At 38.1% G+C, this 19,503-nt stretch overlaps 1 protein-coding gene and 1 non-coding gene across 2 annotated transcripts in view; one reads left to right on the forward strand and one right to left on the reverse strand.

Annotated features, from left to right (window-relative positions):
• Positions 1-19,503, reverse strand: part of F8 (coagulation factor VIII) — a 123,394-nt gene that overhangs the window by 84,451 nt on the left and 19,440 nt on the right. Inside the window, exons 4-9 of the mRNA XM_029243906.1 lie at positions 18,727-18,939; positions 15,382-15,450; positions 12,595-12,696; positions 10,543-10,764; positions 9,553-9,808; positions 9,086-9,257 (exon numbers count right to left, since the gene is read on the reverse strand). Of these exons, the coding sequence (XP_029099739.1) occupies positions 9,086-9,257; positions 9,553-9,808; positions 10,543-10,764; positions 12,595-12,696; positions 15,382-15,450; positions 18,727-18,939 (1,034 nt within the window). The remainder of the gene's footprint in view (positions 1-9,085; positions 9,258-9,552; positions 9,809-10,542; positions 10,765-12,594; positions 12,697-15,381; positions 15,451-18,726; positions 18,940-19,503) is intronic.
• On the forward strand, positions 14,485-14,612 carry LOC114908191. Its single transcript, XR_003796885.1, has one exon. It is a non-coding gene; the product is annotated as a small nucleolar RNA SNORA25 (small nucleolar RNA).

The following is a 19,503-nucleotide window of genomic DNA, read 5'->3' on the forward strand; positions in this document are numbered from 1 at the left end:
GATAAAAAACCAACTTCTGGGCTTCCCTGGTGGTGCAGTGGATATTTATTTTATACTTTATTTTATTGCTTATATTCTTCCACCTTGGCTGTTAGAAGCTCCTATATTTCTTTAACACTGTCCCATCCTTTTATTTTTTGAGCACTTTCTTACTTTCTGGAACCACAAGATTCTCCAGGCTCATCTTATGTTTTCCCTGGCCCAGCCCTAGAATCATCGATTCTCCAAATGGCCTTGGTTCCTTTCATCAGAGAATGGTATTAGAAACCAAGATCTGGGTGTGCTCATTGCTACTGGGATGTCATTGCTTCTAGATCCTCTCAGTGGACAGCGCTAGGAAATATACTAACCTAAACATACACACACATATGTAATTATTTCTGTATTCATCCATCTGTATCTATATTTGGCAAACATGAACTCATAGTAATGTTTCCAACTGTAATCCAGTATCACATGATTTATTCTAGCCTTTCCTTTTTGTTTATTTATAATTACCCTCTTCAACAATGACAAATATAGCTCCCACTGTCATTCATTTACTTAATCTTCAAATAATAACAGTTTTGTTTATTCATTTCCAATCTTAAAACTTTTTTTCTCCTAAGAATACTGGCTAGGATTTCTAGTAAAATATTAAATAGAGGTTGTGATACTTGTTAACTGTTTCTTGTCCTGATCTGATCTTAAACAGAAGGATTTCTCAGTTTCACTACCAAGTATGATTGGTGCCTATAGATTTTCTTCAGATCTTTATCAGGATAAGGATGTCCCTTGTGATCTCAATTTCCTATGACTTTTTATTATGGATGGATGTTGAATTTTGATAAATATTTGTATGAAACTATTGAGATTTTCAAATTATATTTTACCCTTTTATGTGTTAATATGGTGGATTACCATATTTGATTTTCTAATGTTAAATTCATCTAGTACTCCTCCGATAAATCAACCAGGTCATAATGTATTATCTTTTTAATATATTGCTCCATTGGGTTTATTAATTTTTGTTTAGGATTTTTTGAATCCATGTTTATAATGTAATTGGTCTGTAATTTTAATTTTCCTTTCTCATACTGTCCTGCTCAGGTTTACAACTAAGGTTATGCTAGCCTAATAAAGAACTGGTGGGTCTTTACTTTTTTCTTATACTCTACATTTAAAATTTTAATATAAAATTATATATTCCTTGAATATTGGTATAAATTGCCAGTAAAATGGTAATTCTTGCTAGGTTGATAGCGATTTTCTTTCAACACATTAAAGACATAATTTCATTGTCTTCTGGCTTCCTTTGTTGCTTTTGAGAAGTAAGCTGTCAATTTATGTGGCAGTTTTCAAACATGGTTCCCAAATTCTTTGACACTCTTCCCAACAAGAGGTAGGCCAAAGTTTCCCTCTCCTTGATTCTGGGTGGGCTTTGACTGCTTTTACTCAGATTATGCCATGAAATGCTGTGTGATTGCTGATGCTGGGTCATTAAAGGTGAGGAACTTTCTGACTGGTTTAGTGGAACACACATAGTTGGAGTCCTGAACTGCTAATACGCTTTCTGCTTTATAAATTGGCCTTTTTAAGATATTTCACATAAATTAAATCATGTAATACGTCTTTTTTGCTTGACTTCTTTAACTTATCATAATGTTTTGAGTTTTATCCATGTTGTATCATGTATGAGTAGTTCATTTCTTTTAATTGCTGACTAGTGTTCCAATTATATGGGTACACTACATTTTGTTTATTCATTCACCAATTGGTGAACATTTGAATGGCTTCCAATTTGGGGCTATTATGAATAGTGTTGCTATGAACATTCACATACAAGTCTTTGTGTGGACCTATGTTTTCCTTTCTCTTGAGTATATGCCTAGAAGAAATTGCTGGATCACACGGTAATTCCATTTTTAACATTCTGAGGAATGGATAAACTGTTTTCCAAAGTGGCTGCAAATTTTTACATTCCCATCAGTAGTTTATGAAGCTTCCAATTTCTCTGCATCCTCACCAATGCTTGTTATTATCTGCCTTGTTGATTATAGCTATTTTAGTGGGTGTGAAATGGTATCTCATTGCAATTTTGATTTGCATTTCCCCAATAGCTAATAATGTTCAGCATCTTTTAATGTGCTTATTGGTCACTCCTTTATATATCATCCCTGAAGAAGTGTCTATAGAAATCCTTTGCTTATTTTTCAGTTGGATTATTTGCCTTTTAAATTTATTTTTAAAACATTTATTTATTTATTTGTTTTAGCTGTGCCAGGTCTTAGTTGCGGCACGTGGGATATTCATTGCGGCATGCGGGATCTTTAGTTGTGGCATGCGGACTACATAGTTGTGGCATGCATGCGGGATCTACTTCCCCGACCAGAGTTCGAACACAGGCCCCCTGTATTGGGAGCACAGAGTCTTACCCACTGGACCACCAGGGAAGTCCCTATTTGCCTTTTTATTTATTGAGTTTTTTTTATTATTGAGTAAGAGTCCTTTATAAATTCTGGATACTATTCCCTCATCAGATATATGATTTGCAATTATTTTCTCCCATTCCATGGGTTGTCTTTTCACTTTATGGTTGGTATCCTTTGAGGCACAAAAGTTTTTAATTGTGATGAAGTCCAATCTATTTTATCTTTTGTTGCTTTTGATGTCATATCTAAGAAACCATTGTATAATCCAAGGTCACAAAGATTTACTCCTGTATATTCTTCTAAGGGTTTTAGTTTTAGCTCTAACATTTATATCTTTGATCCACCTTCAATTTGTGTATGGTATAAGGAAGGGGTCAACTTCTTTCTTTTTCATGTGGGTATCCAGTTGTCCCAGTACTATTTGTTAAAAATACTATTCTTTCCCCATTGATTGGTCTTAGGACATTTGTGAAAAGTCAAGTGTTCACCTCCTACACTGCTGGTGGGAATATAAATTGTTGCAGTCACTGTGGAAAACAGTATGGAGGTTCCTTTGAAAAAACTAAAAATAGAGCTACCATATGATCCAGCAATCCCACTCCTAGGCATATATCCAGAAAAGATGAAAACTCTAATTCTAAAAGATACATGTACCCCTATGTTCATAGCAGCACTATTTACAATAGCCAAGACATGGAAGCAACCTAAATGTCCATCTACAGATGAATGGATAAAGAAGACATTGTATATACATACAAAGGAATACTACTCAGCCATAAAAAAGAACAAAATAATTCCATTTGCAGCAACATGAACCTAGAAATTATCATAATAAGTAAAGTCAGTCAAAGAGAGACTAATTTCATATGATATCACTTACATGTGGAATCTAAAAAAATGATACAAATGAGCTTATTTACAAAGCAGAAACAGACACACAGACATAGAAAACGAACCTATAGTTACCAAAGGGAAAATGGGGGGGTGTCAAATTAGGAGTATGGGATTAACAGATACAAACTACTATACATAAAATAGATAAGCAACAAGGATATACTGTATAGCACAGGGAATTATACCCAATATTTATAATAACCTATAATGGAGTATAATCTGCAAAAATACAGAATCACCATGCTGTACACTTGAAACTAACACAATACTGTAAATCAACTATACTTCAATTAAAAAAATAAGTCAAGTGTTCATAGATATGTAGGTTTATTTCTGGACTCTCCATTGTTTTCCATTGATCTATATATCTATCCTTATGCCAGTACCACACTGTCATGATTACTATAGTTTGTGGTAATTTTTGAAATTGATGTGTGAGTCCTCAAACTTTGTTGTTTGTTTTCCCCCAAGATTCATTTGTTTATTAAGGGTCCTATGCAATTCCATCTGTATTTTAGGATCAGCTTGTCAATTTCTGCAAAAAACGCAGTTGGGATTTTGATAGGGATTCAATTTGTATCTATAGACAAATTTGGAAGAGTCTTAACAGTAAGTGACTCTTCCAATCCATAAATATATGTTTTTCCATTTATTTAGATATTTAAAAAATTATCTCAGTAACAATTAGTTGTTTTCACTGTACAAGTGTTGCACCTTTTTTGTTACATTTTTCCCAAGTTATTTCATTCTTTTTTTATGTTATCATGAATGAAACTGTTTTCTTAATTTCATTTGCAGATTTTTCATTGAAGTGTATAGAAATACAACTTATTTTTTAGTATTGATCTTGAATCTTGCAAATTTGCTGTACTTGTTTATTAGTTCTAATAACTTTTTAGTAGATGCCTTAGGATTTTCTGCATAAAAGATCATATCATCAGCAAATAAAGACAGTATTATTTCTTTCTTTCCAATCCAAATGCCTCTAATTCCTTTTTTTTTTTTGCCTTATTGCATTGGCTTCCAGTTCAGTATTAAATAAAAGTAACAAGAGTGGACATCCTTTTTTTCTACTGTATGATCTCACTTGTATGTTGAATCTAAAATACAAAACAAACAAAACATACTCAACAGATACAGAAAACAAGCCAATGGTTGTCAGAGGGGAGGGTGGTGGAAGGGCAAAATAGGTGAAGGGGGTTAAGAGGTACAAACCTCCACTTAAATAAGAAATATGCCATGGAGATGTCATATACAGCCTAAGTAATAATATTGCAATAAATCTGTATGGAGACAGATGGTTACTAGACTTACTGTGGTGAACATTTCATAATGTATGCAAATATCAAATAACTATGTAGCACAGCTAAAACTAACATAATATTGTATATCAACTATATTGCAATACAAAAATAAAATAGAAGCCTTTTCTTCTAACTCCAGTATCAGTCTAGAGTCTTGCAGCAGTGGAGGAAGGTTGCTCTTGCTGGAGTTTGCTACTTACCAATTTTCTGGTAATTTGATGTTTGTGGTACCCTCCATTTCCTAGTATTGTATGAATCATGTGTAACTTTATTTGTACTCCTTGTACACTTCATGGTTTTTTTTTAAGATGTGTGGACAGATTTCGGTCCAGGTAGATGATATTCTATGGACCTTGGCATAACTTATCTGTTATTTCTTATTTTTCTTAAGTTATTAATTAATTTATTTTGGGCTGCGTTGGGTCTTCATTGCTGTGCCTGGGCTTTATCTAGTTGCGGCGAGTGGGGGCTACTCTTCGTTGCAGTGCATGGGCTTCTCATTGTGGTGGCTTCTCTTGTTGCAGAGCATGGGCTCTAGGCACACGGGCTTCAGTAGTTGCCGCATGTAGGCTCAGTAGTTGTGGCGCATGGGCTTAGTTGCTCCGTGGCATGTGGGATCTTCCTGGACCAGGGCTCAAACCCGTGTCCCCTGCATTGGCAGGCGGATTCTTAACCACTGCACCACCAGGGAAGTCCACACTCCTATATTTTATCAAAGGTTCCTCATCTGTTCAATTGTGTTCAAAACCAGCTGAGTATGTAGGGCCTTTCACAACATCTTTAACCGCATCCATTGAGCTTATCACTCACCACGCCCTTCTACAGCAGCATTATTTTCTTGCCAAACCAGACTACATATCGCATTCACTCTTCTTGAAATATGTTCTCTCCACAAGTCCTGTTCTCTTTTTTCCTTACTAAATTGTAAACTTCTTATGAAAAAAGACATTGTCCAGTTCGTTTTTGCATCCTCCATACTTGGCATTGATTGAGTTGATTTTCAAACACTCTTCAATTTATTCTGAATTTGACCCTTGTAGGTGGGAACGCCCACCTAGTATAAGCCATGCCTTTATATTTAGGTTTTTATACGCAGAAGGAAAACGCTTTTCTTTCATCTGCTTTCCCTCCAAAATATGCCTAGTGTTTCTAAATCTCTTTTAAAATTTTAAACAGAAACCTCAAAAAACTTTTAATGACTAGGAACCCAAATCATCCTTTCTAACTCGTTTGTAGGGCAGTCTGCACTTGGGGTCAACAGTGAAGTTAGGAGGCACCCTCTGCAGGCCTGGCCTGGCCTTGACCCTTTGCTGCGATGCCAACAGTAGGCCGACCCAGTTCAGAGCTGGGGCGATGCTTCCGTGGACGTGTTCGCATCCACCGTCCTTCCCTTGTCTTCCCTTCGTGTCGTCCATAAGCCTCGACCCTGAACACAAATAGCAGGATGTGGAAATTACCTCCCAAGTCACCGTCTATCCTTGTATGGAACGCTGGGGTGTCAAACTTGGCTGCCAGCCTTCCTAAAGACGATTTTAGCAGCTCCCGACGATTTTAGGCAGGAGCTGCCGATGGCACAAAGTTCTCAGGCAACTTCTAGAACCTCTCGCCAGCTTCCCCTGCTGCCAGGTTACCATTTCGGTCAGGCAGAGACCCTCCGGTTCCCCTTCGACTGCTGGACCGGGCGTCCCAGTTAGTTCTGGGTGACTTAAGGTCACGTCAAGAAAACAACTGAAAGGGCAGATTCGAGGACGTGGAGACCGCCCCGTGCCCACCCAGCACTTTGCTGAGTCTCCGCAGGTGCAGCAGGGTGGACGGGGGGCCACGGCGTCTGGGCAGCAACGGCGTGATGGGTCGAGTGGGGCCTCGGCGTCCCTGGAGCTGCCGCCCCTGCCCCCGCCCCGCCAAGAGTGGACATCTTAACTTGTTCCTAATCTCAGGGGGAAAATATTTAGTCTTTCAGCGTATTATAAGTTTTTCTTAGATGTTCTTCATCAAGTTAAGGACCTTGCATTGTGCTGCTAGTTCATTGAGTTTTTTCTATCACGAATGGGTAATGGATTTTGTCAAGCCCTTTTTCTTCACATATTACATGATCATGTGCTTTTGTCCTTTATTCAAGTAATATGTTGTATTGCATTAATTTTCATATGTTGAACCATCCCTACATTCCTGAGATAAATCTCACTTGATTATAGTATATGATCTTTTTAAAATGTTGCTAGATCTGGCTTAATAACGTGGAGGATTTTTGCATCTATATTCACAAGGAATTTTGAACTATAGTTTTCTTTAAAATTTTTTGAGACTTGGTTTGTGGCCTAATGTATAATCTATCCTGGAGAATGTTTCTTGTGCATTTGAGAAGAATATGTATTCTATTGGAGTTGGGTGGCCTGGTCTGTAGATGTCTGTTAGGCCTAGTTGGTTTATAGACAAAATGAGATTAGCCATTTGTTGATAACTGTTGAAGCTGAGTGATGGGTTCAAAGAAGTTTATTTTACTATTCTTTCTACTTCTGGGTATGTTTGATAATTTCCGTATAAAAAGTAAAAAATAGTCCTCAAGTTCTCACATTAACAGAAAAGCCTTATAGGATTCAACATATATAAGAGCATAACTTACAAACATGAAAGAATGAGGTAGACCTACATATATTGATATGAAATTATATCCAAGATATATTGTTAAAATCTACATAGTGCTTCTAATTTTGTGTGAAATATGTGCACATACACTTGTATATGTATATACTGTTTCTGAAAGGGAATATAAAAAACTGAGAGCAACGATAGCTGGTCAGACTATGGGACTGGAAGTCTGGGAGGAAGGAAAGCTTGCTTTTTCTTGCATAATCTTTTTTGCCTTTTGAGTTATTTATACTGGCTAATTCAAAAATAGGTAAATAAAATTCATGAAGAAAAACTGTACATGAATAGTTAATTAAAATTTTAAAGAAGTAAAATGAAGGTAGACATGCCCTACAAATATCAAAACATATCACAAGGTTGCACTCATTAAAACAGTGTGGTAACAGATCAGTTAAACAGAACAGATTTTATCATTTTAGTATACAATAAAAAAGGCATTTTAAAATTAGTGAAGAAAGGATTGATTGGACCAATTGGCTGTCACTTGGGGAACTCCCTATTTGACACGATGCTCTATACCCAAAAGTAACTTCCAGAGCAATTAAAATGCTTATTGTAAAAATAAAACTGTAAATGTAAAAGAATAAAATATAGTAGACCATATTTATAATCTCTTAGAGGTAGTGAAGATGTTCCTAGGCCGAAAACATAAATGAAAAATATCCAGAAAAATATAAATTTAAAGATTGAGAAAAGATCTTGACTACATAAAGACTGAAAATTTTTATAGGACAAAAGACATCACAAAGGAGTTAAAGTACAAGTGACAGACTGAGAAAAATATTTGAAAGACAAATAACAATGTGTTAATATTTATAATGCATAAAACCTTTTACAAATATATAAGCAAAATATAGCCATGTTAAGAACCTGCCTGCCATATCAGTAAACAAAGGATGTCGCAGCCATCAGTGAGCCCTGAGGTAACTCAGGAGAGGAAACAAAGAATGCCCGGCTGTCTAGCAGTCATCAGACTGCGGCCACACCCAATGGTGCAGCTTAAGGAAACGCAGGATGAGAAAGCACAGGATACTGGCCCCAGATAGCTGAGGTGCAGTTCAAAGGAATGATTTCAATAAGCCCAGACTCTTGCATCTTCCCATACATAGAAAAGTACTAAATTCCTTAACTCGGGATACCTGGTTTTCTTTAATTAACAGTAATCTTTTGTTCCTACTACCTGCCATTTGTTGCAAAACTCCTATATACCCTGGCTCCCCCCTTGCATCCTTGGAGCAGTTCTCTCAGGGTTACTTGAGACGCTGTCTCCTGGGCTTGAAGTCCTAAGAATGTCCGCCAAATAAAACGTAACTCTCAACTTTCAGGTTGTGCATTTTTTTACGGTTGACGTGCCATCTATCTATCTCTAAATTGATTGTGAAAACATAACTCCCTATTTTTTAAAGCCACTGTTATTTGAAGCATAAGTATTGTTAATATGCTATATCAAGGGTCAGGAAATATTTTCTGGAAAGGGACAGATAGTAAATGCTCTAGGCTTTGTGGGCTATATCTACTCTCTGTCACATATTCTTCTTGTTCTTTTCCTTACAAGTCAAATGTAAAATCCTTCTAAAAGTTGTAGAAGGATATGTATGAAAGTCTAAGCAATGAGTATTTCAAATGAGTGTCAGGTTTAATGGGTGGCATTAAATATTTTGTTCTATAATATTTTAAAACAAATTTATAATCCACATTTGCGTAACATTTATAATTTTTAAAAGATCCTGCCCATTGGAGACAAGGCTGAATTATGAAGGTTTAAAAAACTCAAAACCCTCCAGACTTTGTCTTCTTACCCAACCTTATATCTTTTCCTCAACTTACCAAAAGTGTGTCTCCAACTTCTCCATAAAGTAAAGGTCCCAGGATTCCTGATTCATACTGAATAGCTTCACGAGTCTTAAATGTTTCATCTGTGTAAGCTATAAATCGGACTTTTTTGTACTTCCTACCAATCCGCTGAGGACCATTGTTCAAATACAGACTTTTATAACTTCTGTGTGAGACACAAAAAGATGAGAGGTTGGAATGGAGAATTCTAGGTAAAGGACAGGTTGCTAAAATCCACTCTAAAATAGCTCATATGATTTAATCAAGGAAAGGAGTGAGAAAAATATAAGCGTCCCTGATGTTTAGCTATGTTAATTTACCAAACATATTAATGCCCTTGCCATTTGATTCTATACCTGTACCTAACCTTAAACATGGCTTAAGGATTTGTTGTTTTGAATAACTGGGAAGAATTTTTGATTATGGGGAAGAGATAGCACCAAGAGTCAAAAGGTACTTGCCTGTCATTGGAGGTAAGGACTGAGGGAGCATAGTCCCAGTCGTCCTCTTCAGCAGCAATGTAGTGGACCCAGGTTTTAGGATGCTTCTTCGCAACTGAGCGGATTTGGATAAAGGGAGGAGCGCTGTCACCATCAAATCTGACCACATCCATGTCAGAGTCATAAAAATCATCATAATCTTCTTCTTCATTACTCTTCATCCATTTGCGGGGTTCTTCTGGGCAGCTATCTACTGTGACATAAGCTTCCATACCATCTGGAGTCAGACAAACGAATGTCAGGTTCCAATGAGACTTTCTTGCCTTAACTCTTATGACTTTGTTCTTTCTTGTTAGGCCTTCAAGGCCTTCTCTTAAGTGTTCCCTTCTCCACACCAATATCCTTTCTTGCCATTGTCCTATATGTGTTACCTTCCCCATTATCTGGTACTTTCTGGTTTCTTCCTGTGGTCTTTGCACTCACCATTTCCCTTCTGCCTGACTCTCCTCCAATATATGTTTTACCCCTTTTTCAAGACTCACTCATTTGCTCAGAATATCCATTTGTATTTGCTATATAATGCTCTGGGCATCACTACTGATATCCTGGAGCCCTTATGATTACAACCTAGACAGTGCACTTTTTTCCTTTTCCCTAAATTTCTCATAAAACATCTCTTCAGCTATGACCCAAAATCCCTCTCTCCATAGTACTGAAGCCTATTTAATGTGATCAGGCTGGGAAAACAATGATACACTGTCCTCCTCACTCTTGCCACCTCATTTTCCCCTCCCTATATCACAGGTAGATTCACCAGTACATTCACAAGTACTACTAATAATCAAGCCCTCTTATACTCAAGGTGAACTATTTGCTCTGAAAACTGGCAACTAGGGAATCTCAGTTTGAGGTCTAACTAACATAATCCTATACTGGACAGTGGACAGTAAATTCTATTAAAAGAAGAGCTGGATATTTATAATACTTATTTTTAAGATCCACAGATATTACCATGTTGGTGGGAAGAGATATGACAAAACAGTAGAAACTGGCCAAGGTCCATCAGGAGTGTCTGAGCAGTAAGGAATGTTATTGGTGAGATCTCCAAAGAAGCCTGGCGATGGTTCCTCACAAGAAATGTGTGCCCTTCAAGGAAAACTGAGTGCACTTCAGGGGTGGTGCCCATCCCAATCACATGCCAATAGACTGATTTCTTATGACATCCAATCAGACCTGTAAAGTAAGAATAACACAGCTGTAAGCAAGAAGTAGAGAATTGGAAATGGAAAACACTTTCTAGGATAGGATGAACAAATTGTCCTTACAAATTTTATTATCTTGACTTGGAACCAAACTTTCCAAGGACACTGGGGTACTGTCAAACTAACAGCTCTTGCCAAAGTCATCAATGACTATCTTGATGCTAAATCCAATGGGTATTTTTCAGTCTTCATCTGCATCTGTTGACCATTCATTTCTTCTTGAAATTCTCTCCTCCCCTGGCCTCTGTTTCAACAGAGTTTTGTTCCCCTAAGGCTTAGACTGCTCCTTCTTCTGTCTCATTTTGTGACTGCTCCTTCTTTACCCATCCATTAAATGATGGACCACCCCAGGGCTCATCCCTAGGCCTTATTCTCTCGTTAATCAAATTTTCTCCCTGAATCATTCATTCTCATGGTATTAACTCCAGACTGATACCTTCTCAATATCTTCACCTGGATATCTCATAAAACCCACAGGTACAAAACCAAATTTTCAATCTTTATCACCTCATCTTATTCCAGACTTCTTGATTTCAGTGAATGGTACCATCCTGAATTCAATTATGCAAGTGAGAGTTATTCTTGTCCCCACTCTCACTTCTCACATCCAATCTAACGCTAATGATGGCAATATAATTAATAACAGTAATGTTTACTGAGCACTCGTGTAACATCAAGCACTGTCCAAAGTATTTTACAAGTTTTAACTCCCAATAACCCTACGAATGTAGAAACTATAGTTATCATCCCTCACTTAGAGGCGAGGAAACTGATGCCCAGAGAGGTTAACTAACTTGATATGTGAGAGCAGGGACTTGCATGTTTTGAAAGTTAATTTCTTTTCTAATTCTGAAATCATGCATATTAATTATAGAATTCTTGAAAAATATAGAAAAGAGTTAAGAAAATATCCTTCCTCGTCCTTCATTATTTTCTTGGGTGTCTGAATTTTCCAACTCCCTCTTTCTTGGTTTACTCTCTAGTTTTATTGTAGCACATATTCAGTGGCTTCTAAGGGCTACCATTTCTGAAAATGTCTTTATTCTTCCCCCAAAGTTCAGTTATAGTTTGGCTATGAATTCTAGGTTGAAAATAACTTTTCCTTTAGAACTTTTAAGGTATTGGTTTATTATATTGCCAGTCTAATTCTCATGCCTTTGTATGTGACCTGTTTCTCCCAGGGGAAGCTTATATATCTTCTCTTTGTTCTTTGAAATTCCACAAACCTAATTTTGTGTGGGGATACTTTTTTATTTATCCTGCTGGGAAATTTTTATATAAAGACTCAACTCTTTTCTTTTTTTTAACACTTCATTCTATCATTTCTTTGATTTTAAAAATCTCTTTTTCTTTTGCTTTCTGGGAGATTTGCTTTCTCAATCTCTTTTTGTTTTGCTTTCTGGGAGGCTTGCTTTATACCACTTTCTATTAAGTTTGTATTTTGGCAATCATATTCCTAATTTTTTGAGCATATTCTTGTTTTGATTGTTTCTTTTTCATATAATCCTATTATTACATTTTTTTAACTTACTAGAAACCTGTTTATTATATTTATTATAAAAGGATGTAACTCAGGAACATCCAGATGGAAGGGATGATAAGGCAAGGCATACTACTTTTCTTTATCTTTGCATATTGTCTTCGTGTTTCAGGCTTTCCTTAAATATCTGTTCATCCTTGGATGCCCATTTACATTTAAACAAAAGAAACCTTAATTTTCAGATAACTGAGGAGAACTGGAGAAGAGAGCTCTGTGGTGAATGCAGAAGCTCTTGAGGATTCTTGAGCAGGCTGTACATACCTGGCAGAGACCTGTTTATATAGCCATTGATTGTGTGCATTGCAGATGCAGGATCCACAGCCTGTGTCAAGGACTCATTTTTTCCTGAGTGCCAACTTTTCCCTGTTGAGAGAGGATGCGAATAGAGGGTCAGCTAAGTGTCTGTCTCATGTCAGCACAGTAGGCACAGATGATTTGCCCTCAAAGTCAGTAAGAAAAAGGGAGAAGACAGTTACCAAAAGGCAGATATTTCTCGCTCAAAGTAATGCTCTCTCCCTATATTTATCCATGACACTACTTGGAAAGGAATAATGACAGATGATAACTAGTGGAAGGGAGAATATCGGTTAATTTGCACCATGATGATTTCATTCTATTCATTAGCTCACGTATTTAAAAGGAGGCACATGAAAAGCATCCTAGGAAAAGGCTGCCAGTACCTGTCCCTGTCCTAACTGCTTCATCCAGTTTGCAATAATGAAAGCCCAAGAACCCGAAAGCTTTCCAACCTCGTCCCTGAAATTAACAAGAGTTAAAGGCACTATAAATATTATTATTAGCAGCTCCTTGTGCAAAGGACTGAAACTTTCTGAGGCACCCAGCCTTTGGGGAACTCTCATAAGTTCATTTATCCCTTGATCCACTCATTTGTTCATTCAGTTAAACATATTTACTGAACACTACTGAGCACTAGGCACTGATGACAAAGAAGACACAGCCTCTACCTTCTAGGCGCTTACAATTTAGCTCGAATAGACAGAGAAGCAGACAATTATAATACAGAGTGAAGAGTGATGTAAGAGAGATAAGAACAGGGTATTATGGGAGCAGAGAGGAGAAGGAACCTCACTTTGCCTGAAGAGAAAGGACTACGAGGTCAAAGAAGATAAATATTAAATAAAGCCAGCAATGATGATTTAGTGTCATAAGGAGGAAGCTCAAGGTGCTGTGGAAATATATAAAGAGGCAACTAACCTGGACCAGAAGGAGGAGAAACTTGGTGTGAAGCTGAAGACAGGCTTTCCAGGCAGAAGAAACAGCATAAGCAAAGGTCCAGATACAAGAAAAAGCATGGCGTGTTTTGGGTGTTACACAAAATGTGTTCGGTGTGGCTGCAACTTGAACGGTGATGAACGGTGAGGCAGGAAGAGAAGCACAATGAGGCTAGACAGGTCGTCAAAGACTAGGTCATGTATCAGTGTGTTAAGACGTTTACATTTTGCCTTGATGTAAAATTGAAGGATTTTAAGGGCTGGGGTGACAAGATCAGATTCACATTTTGGTAGGCTCCCTTTGGCTGCTATAGTAATAATGAAGTGTCAGGGGGCACAAAAAGACAAGGAGACTAGTCAGGAGAGAGACGATGGGGGGGGTCTCACTTCAGAAGGTGATCATGATGGCGACGAGGAAGAAATCACCCGCTTAATCCTTACAACCATCCTATGAAATAGTACTTATTATTTCACTTTTCAACTGGATAAAACTGAGACACAGAGGGGTTAAGTAACTTGCCCAAGTTACTTAAAAGTAAGAGATGAAGATAAGAAAAAGTATACTCATAGAACACAAGGGGGGCTGCCAGGGTCTGGGGAAATGGGGAAATGTTGGTCAAATGGTACAAGCTTTCGGTTTTAAGATGAACAGGTTCTGGGGATCTAATGTGCAGCGTGATGACTATAGTTAATCATACTACATTGAACACTGGAAATATGCTAAGGGAGTAGATTTCGGGTGCTCTCACCACACACAAGAAATAACTCTGTGAGGAGATATGTTAGTTTGACTGTAGTAATCATTTCTCTATCTGTATCTATTTATCTAAAATCATCATGATGTACACCTTAAATATATATGATTTTTAGTAAAAATTTCTTTAAAAGATAACAGGGGGCATTTAGAAAGTAAAGCAATAAGTCACTTCAAAAAGGGCTTGTGGGACCAAAACCAGGAGCTCTTAAATGCTGTGACCAAAGACTGAAATTCTCCAAAGGATGTGATAGTCACTCAATTGGGCTGTGTTTTCCTGAGGAGATAGAAACCTTAGCCACTCGTATCCATGATTGGCGATGTGGGAAAGTAAATAAATGTCTCCCACGTTTAACCAAAACTAACAAACAACCAAACAAAACAAAATTACATACATGAAACGTCGCGGGTACAGGCCTTGCCCCTAGCCCTTCAGACCAGACCTCCTGGTTTGACACGTCAGCCAGGTTTGACACCAGATCTCCTGGTTTGACACGTCACCTCCTGGTTTGACACGTCAGCTCCGCTGCTGGGAGCAGAAGCTGACCACGACACTCAAGCCCAGACAGCCATAGCAGGCCGTGTGCAGAGACGCTGTGCACGCACTGCGTCTGCAGCTGCGCCTGCCGGGAGAGCTCCGCCCCTTCCCTCGTCCCTATAAAGTAGCCCCGCCTACGGCCTGTCGGAAGGGCGTTTGCTCTAGAGTCCAAGCTCGCACTTCTCCGTTCTTTGCACAAAGAATAAAACTTTCCTTTGCTTCAAACAGGAAAAAAAAAGAGAAAGTAAAGCAAAAAGTCTTTGTTGATGGATTTAATAAGAGGGACAAGGTTACCCAGCTACTCTATCTTCTTACTTCATAGCTGCCAGTGGAACTCAGCTTGCATTTTTTCCTTGGAATTCATTTTCATCCCTGTCTGCATCATTCCTGAATGATAATGTCGTTTATGATCTTTCCGTAATCACTTCCTTTGGACATTAACAGCCCTCATGCTCAAGTACCACATTAAATTAATATATTTCATTTCTTTCAGGAGACCAAGATTCAGACTGCAGCTCACTAACCTTCATCAAATACAGCAAAAAGTAGTACAAATTCGTGCAAGGTCTGTGTCCTTTCTTTGGTCAGACTCCCTGAAAAAGAAGTGAGAGCACTTATCTTCTATTGAAAATCCTCTCATAGGAAAATGACACTACGAGGATACATTACTTCATCAACTGCTTTGTCTCTTGGTCTCTTATTAACTTTACCATAACATTATTTCCTTGGTGTCACATCTCCTATGCCAGTAATTCTAAAATTATTCGGGGTAAAGGACTTTTTAAAAAATTTCAGATTTGTTGCAGACCCTTACTTTTATAAAATACACTAAAAATTAATTACTAAAAAAGAAATTAAAAAGACATACAAACTACAAGTTCATATAACCATATTTCATATATATGTATATATTCAGAACAAACATAAAACAGAAAAAGAGGGCTTCCCTGGTGGCGCAGTGGTTGAGAGTCCGCCTGCCGATGCAGGGGACGCGGGTTCGTGCCCTGGTCCGGGAGGATCCCACATGCCGTGGAGCGGCTGGGCCCGTGAGCCATGGCCACTGAGCCTGCACGTCCGGAGCCTGTGCTCCACGACAGGAGAGACCACAGCAGTGAGAGGCCCGCGTACCGCAAAAAAAAAAAAAAAAAAGTTATGAGCAAAATAACTACTGTCTATATTAAACACATACTCACACTTTAAATGAACACCATGTATATCAATATTTAAAGTTATCAATGTTACAAATAAGCTTGCTTCATGCTTTAACTGTTGAATTTGTTAGCTTTCTTAGCATACTCTTTCACTTGATTGGGAAGTTTTCTTTGCAGGTTTATTTTGAGTAGGAAGATTTTTGTTTATAATGTTATTTCCTCTCTTGTACTCTTTTTTTTAAATTAATTAATTTATTTTTGCCTGCATTGGGTCTTCATTGATGTGCACCAGCTTTCTCTAGTTGCAGCGAGCGGGTGCTACTCTTTGTTGCAGTGCACGGGCTTCTCACTGTGGTGGCTTCTCTTGTTGTGGAGCGTGGGCTCTAGGCATGTGGGCTTCAGAAGTTGTGGCACACAGGCTCAGTAGTTGTGGCTCGTGGGCTCTAGAGTGCAGGCTCAGTAGTTGTGGCCCATGGACTTAGTTGCTCCGCGGCATGTGGGATCTTCTCGGACCAGGGCTCGAACCCGTGTCCCTTGCATTGGCAGGTGGATTCTTAACCACTGTGCCACCAGAGAAGTCCTCTCTTGTACACTTAATGCTTGGAAAGTAAAAGTTAAATTGGACGAAGAAACTAACTCACCCATACAAATTTAAAATACAGGTAAAGCTGTCTGAAAAGATTTTAATTTTTTTATTATATATTTTTTAAATTATCAAGTAGTGAAATTGATGTTTTTCAGTAGGTGAATGGATAAATAAACTGGTCCATTCAGACAACAGAATATTATTCAGCACTAAAAAGAAACAAGCTATCAAGCCATGAAAAACATGGAGGAACCTTAAATGCATGTTACTAAGTGGAAGAAGCCAATATGAAAAGGCTACATACGGAAAAGGCAAAACTATGGAGACAATTTAAAGAACAGTGGTTGCCAGAGGGTAGGAGAGGGAAGGATGAATAGGCAGGGCACAGAGGATTTTTAGGGCAGTGATATGATACTATATATGACATATATATCATACTATATGATATATGATACTATATGACATATATGATACTGTATGATACTAATATAATGGACACATGTCATTATACATATAGTCCAAGTCCACAACATAGTGATTCTATGTTTCTATACAAGAGATCACCACAATAAGTCTAGTTGCCATCTGTCACCATACAAAGTTATTACAGTGTTATTGACTATATTCCCCATGCTGTACATTTCATCCCTGTGACAAATTTATTTTGTAACTGGAGGTTTGTACCTCTTAGTCTCCCTCATCTATTTCACTCATCCCTCCACCTCTCTCCCCTCTGGTAACCACCTGTTTGTTCTCTTTATCTATGAATTTGTTTCTGTTTTGTTATTATTATTATTATTATTTGGCCATGCTGTGCAGCATGTGGGATCTTAATTCCCCAACCCAGGATTGAACCCATGCTCACTGCATTGGGAGCATGGATTCTTAACCACTGGACCACCAGGGAAGTCCCTCATTTATTTTGTTTTTTAGATTCCATATATAAGTGAAATCATACAGTATCTTCTTTCTCCCTCTGACTTATTTCACTTAGGATAATGCCCCCTGGTCCATCCATGTTGTCACAAATGGCAAGATTTCATTCTTTTTCATGGCTGAGTAATATTCCCCACATCTTCTTTATCCATTCATCTGTTGATGGACACTTAGGTTGCTTCCATATCTTGGCTGTTGTAAATAGTGCTGCAATGAACATTGGGGTACATACATCTTTTCGAATTAGGGCTTTCATTTTCTTCTGAAAAATACCCAGAAGTGGAATTGCTGGATCATATGGTAGCTCTATTTTTAATTTTTTGAGAACCCTCCATACTGTTTTCCATAATGACTGTGCCAATTTACATTCCCACCAACAGTGCACAAGGGTTCCCTTTTCTCCACATCCTTGCCAACACTTGTTATTTGTGGTCTTTTTGATAATAGCCATTCTGATATGTGTGAAGTGATAGCTCAAGGTTTTGATTTGTATTTCCCTGATGATTAGCAATGTTGAGCATCTTTTCATTTGTTCATTCACTTGGCACTATGTTGTGCACTTAGAACTATAATAGTGTTGTAGGTCAATTATACTTCAATAATTTTTTTTTTACTTTTTTTTTTTGGCTGCACCGTGCAGCTTGTGGGATCTTAGTTCCATGACCAGGGATTGAACCCGGGCCCTCAGCAGTGAGAGTGAAGAGTCCTAACCACTGGACCGCCGGGGAATTCCCGGGAAAAAATTTTTTTATAAAAGGTTTAATTTAAATTACTATGATTTTTAGAATAAGAACTTATAAACATGTATAAATGCTTGCTTTTCTCAGATTTTTATGTTTTTGGGTTACAGATGACTAACCTCCTGAAGTGGTCTATACGCCATTGATCACACACTTGGATGTATTTACCTTCATGGAGGTTTCAAGGCACCTAACACAAAATTATAAAAGGCACTACTGAGACAGCCCATAGGATATCTGAAGTAGAAAGTAGAAGAAGAGAAGAGAGACCTAATTCCAGAACTTGGCTTTTCTTGAACATTAGAGTGCATTCTGGCTACATAGGATGGGCATCTGTTCTTCTCGGAGACTACATTATTCTCCTTTCCATGGCAGGATACTAGGGAAAGGAAACCTCTTTCAGATGTTTGTACTTGCCGGCTTATTTCATCTCAATCCTACTCTTTCTTTACTTACCTTCTCTACAAACCAGCAGGGCTCCAATGAGGCCTGAGTTCACGTCTTTCACCAGGTCCACATGAGAAAGATATGCGTAGGTGAGACATGGTGGGTCAGAGGCCGTCGGACCATTTTCTTTCAGGACCTGCCAGACGTAGGTATGACTTTTACCAGGAATGACTTTATCATCTTCCTTCTCCCTTTGGCTGGTTTTATCCTCATATTCAGCACCTAAATCAAGGAGGGATAAAATTGTCCTTCCTATGCCCATTGCCCACTCAAGGAAACATCAAGTTTATTGTCACCAGTAGACTCTACACAAGAAACAGTGTTCCTGAAACTTAATTTGGAATACTAACAAGTGGCAGCTATACATGGGGAGAAGCCTTATGTGTTGCAGAGGAGTTCTTGACCACTAATGCAAACATGAGCGGTTGAGTGGTCCTCTGAGACCTCCAGATTGTAACAATAATACTGCTTTCATTATTGCATCTTTTTACCTAATTCAAGTCAGTTCAACTCAGTAGACATACGTGGGTATGTACTCTTGTCCCAGACTCTTTACTGAGCACTGGTGAGGGTCAGGGAAGGGTGAGACACAGAGATTTTTTTAAATGTTGTTTTTAACTTGGTTCTTCTCTGGCGGGCCAGACCATATCAGGGGCAGATATTTTCTGGCTGTCCCATCCTTAGTGATGTTAAAATTGACCCCTGGATTATCCTGATACCTTTATTCTACACTGAGCACTATATGTTTTCATTGTTAGTGACGTGTCATTGCTTCCACATCATTTC

The sequence above is a fragment of the Monodon monoceros genome, unplaced genomic scaffold, assembly GCF_005190385.1.
Source record: "Monodon monoceros isolate NGI ecotype Baffin Bay Population unplaced genomic scaffold, NGI_Narwhal_1 Super_Scaffold_3, whole genome shotgun sequence".
In the NCBI taxonomy this organism is placed as follows: Eukaryota; Metazoa; Chordata; class Mammalia; order Artiodactyla; family Monodontidae; genus Monodon; species Monodon monoceros.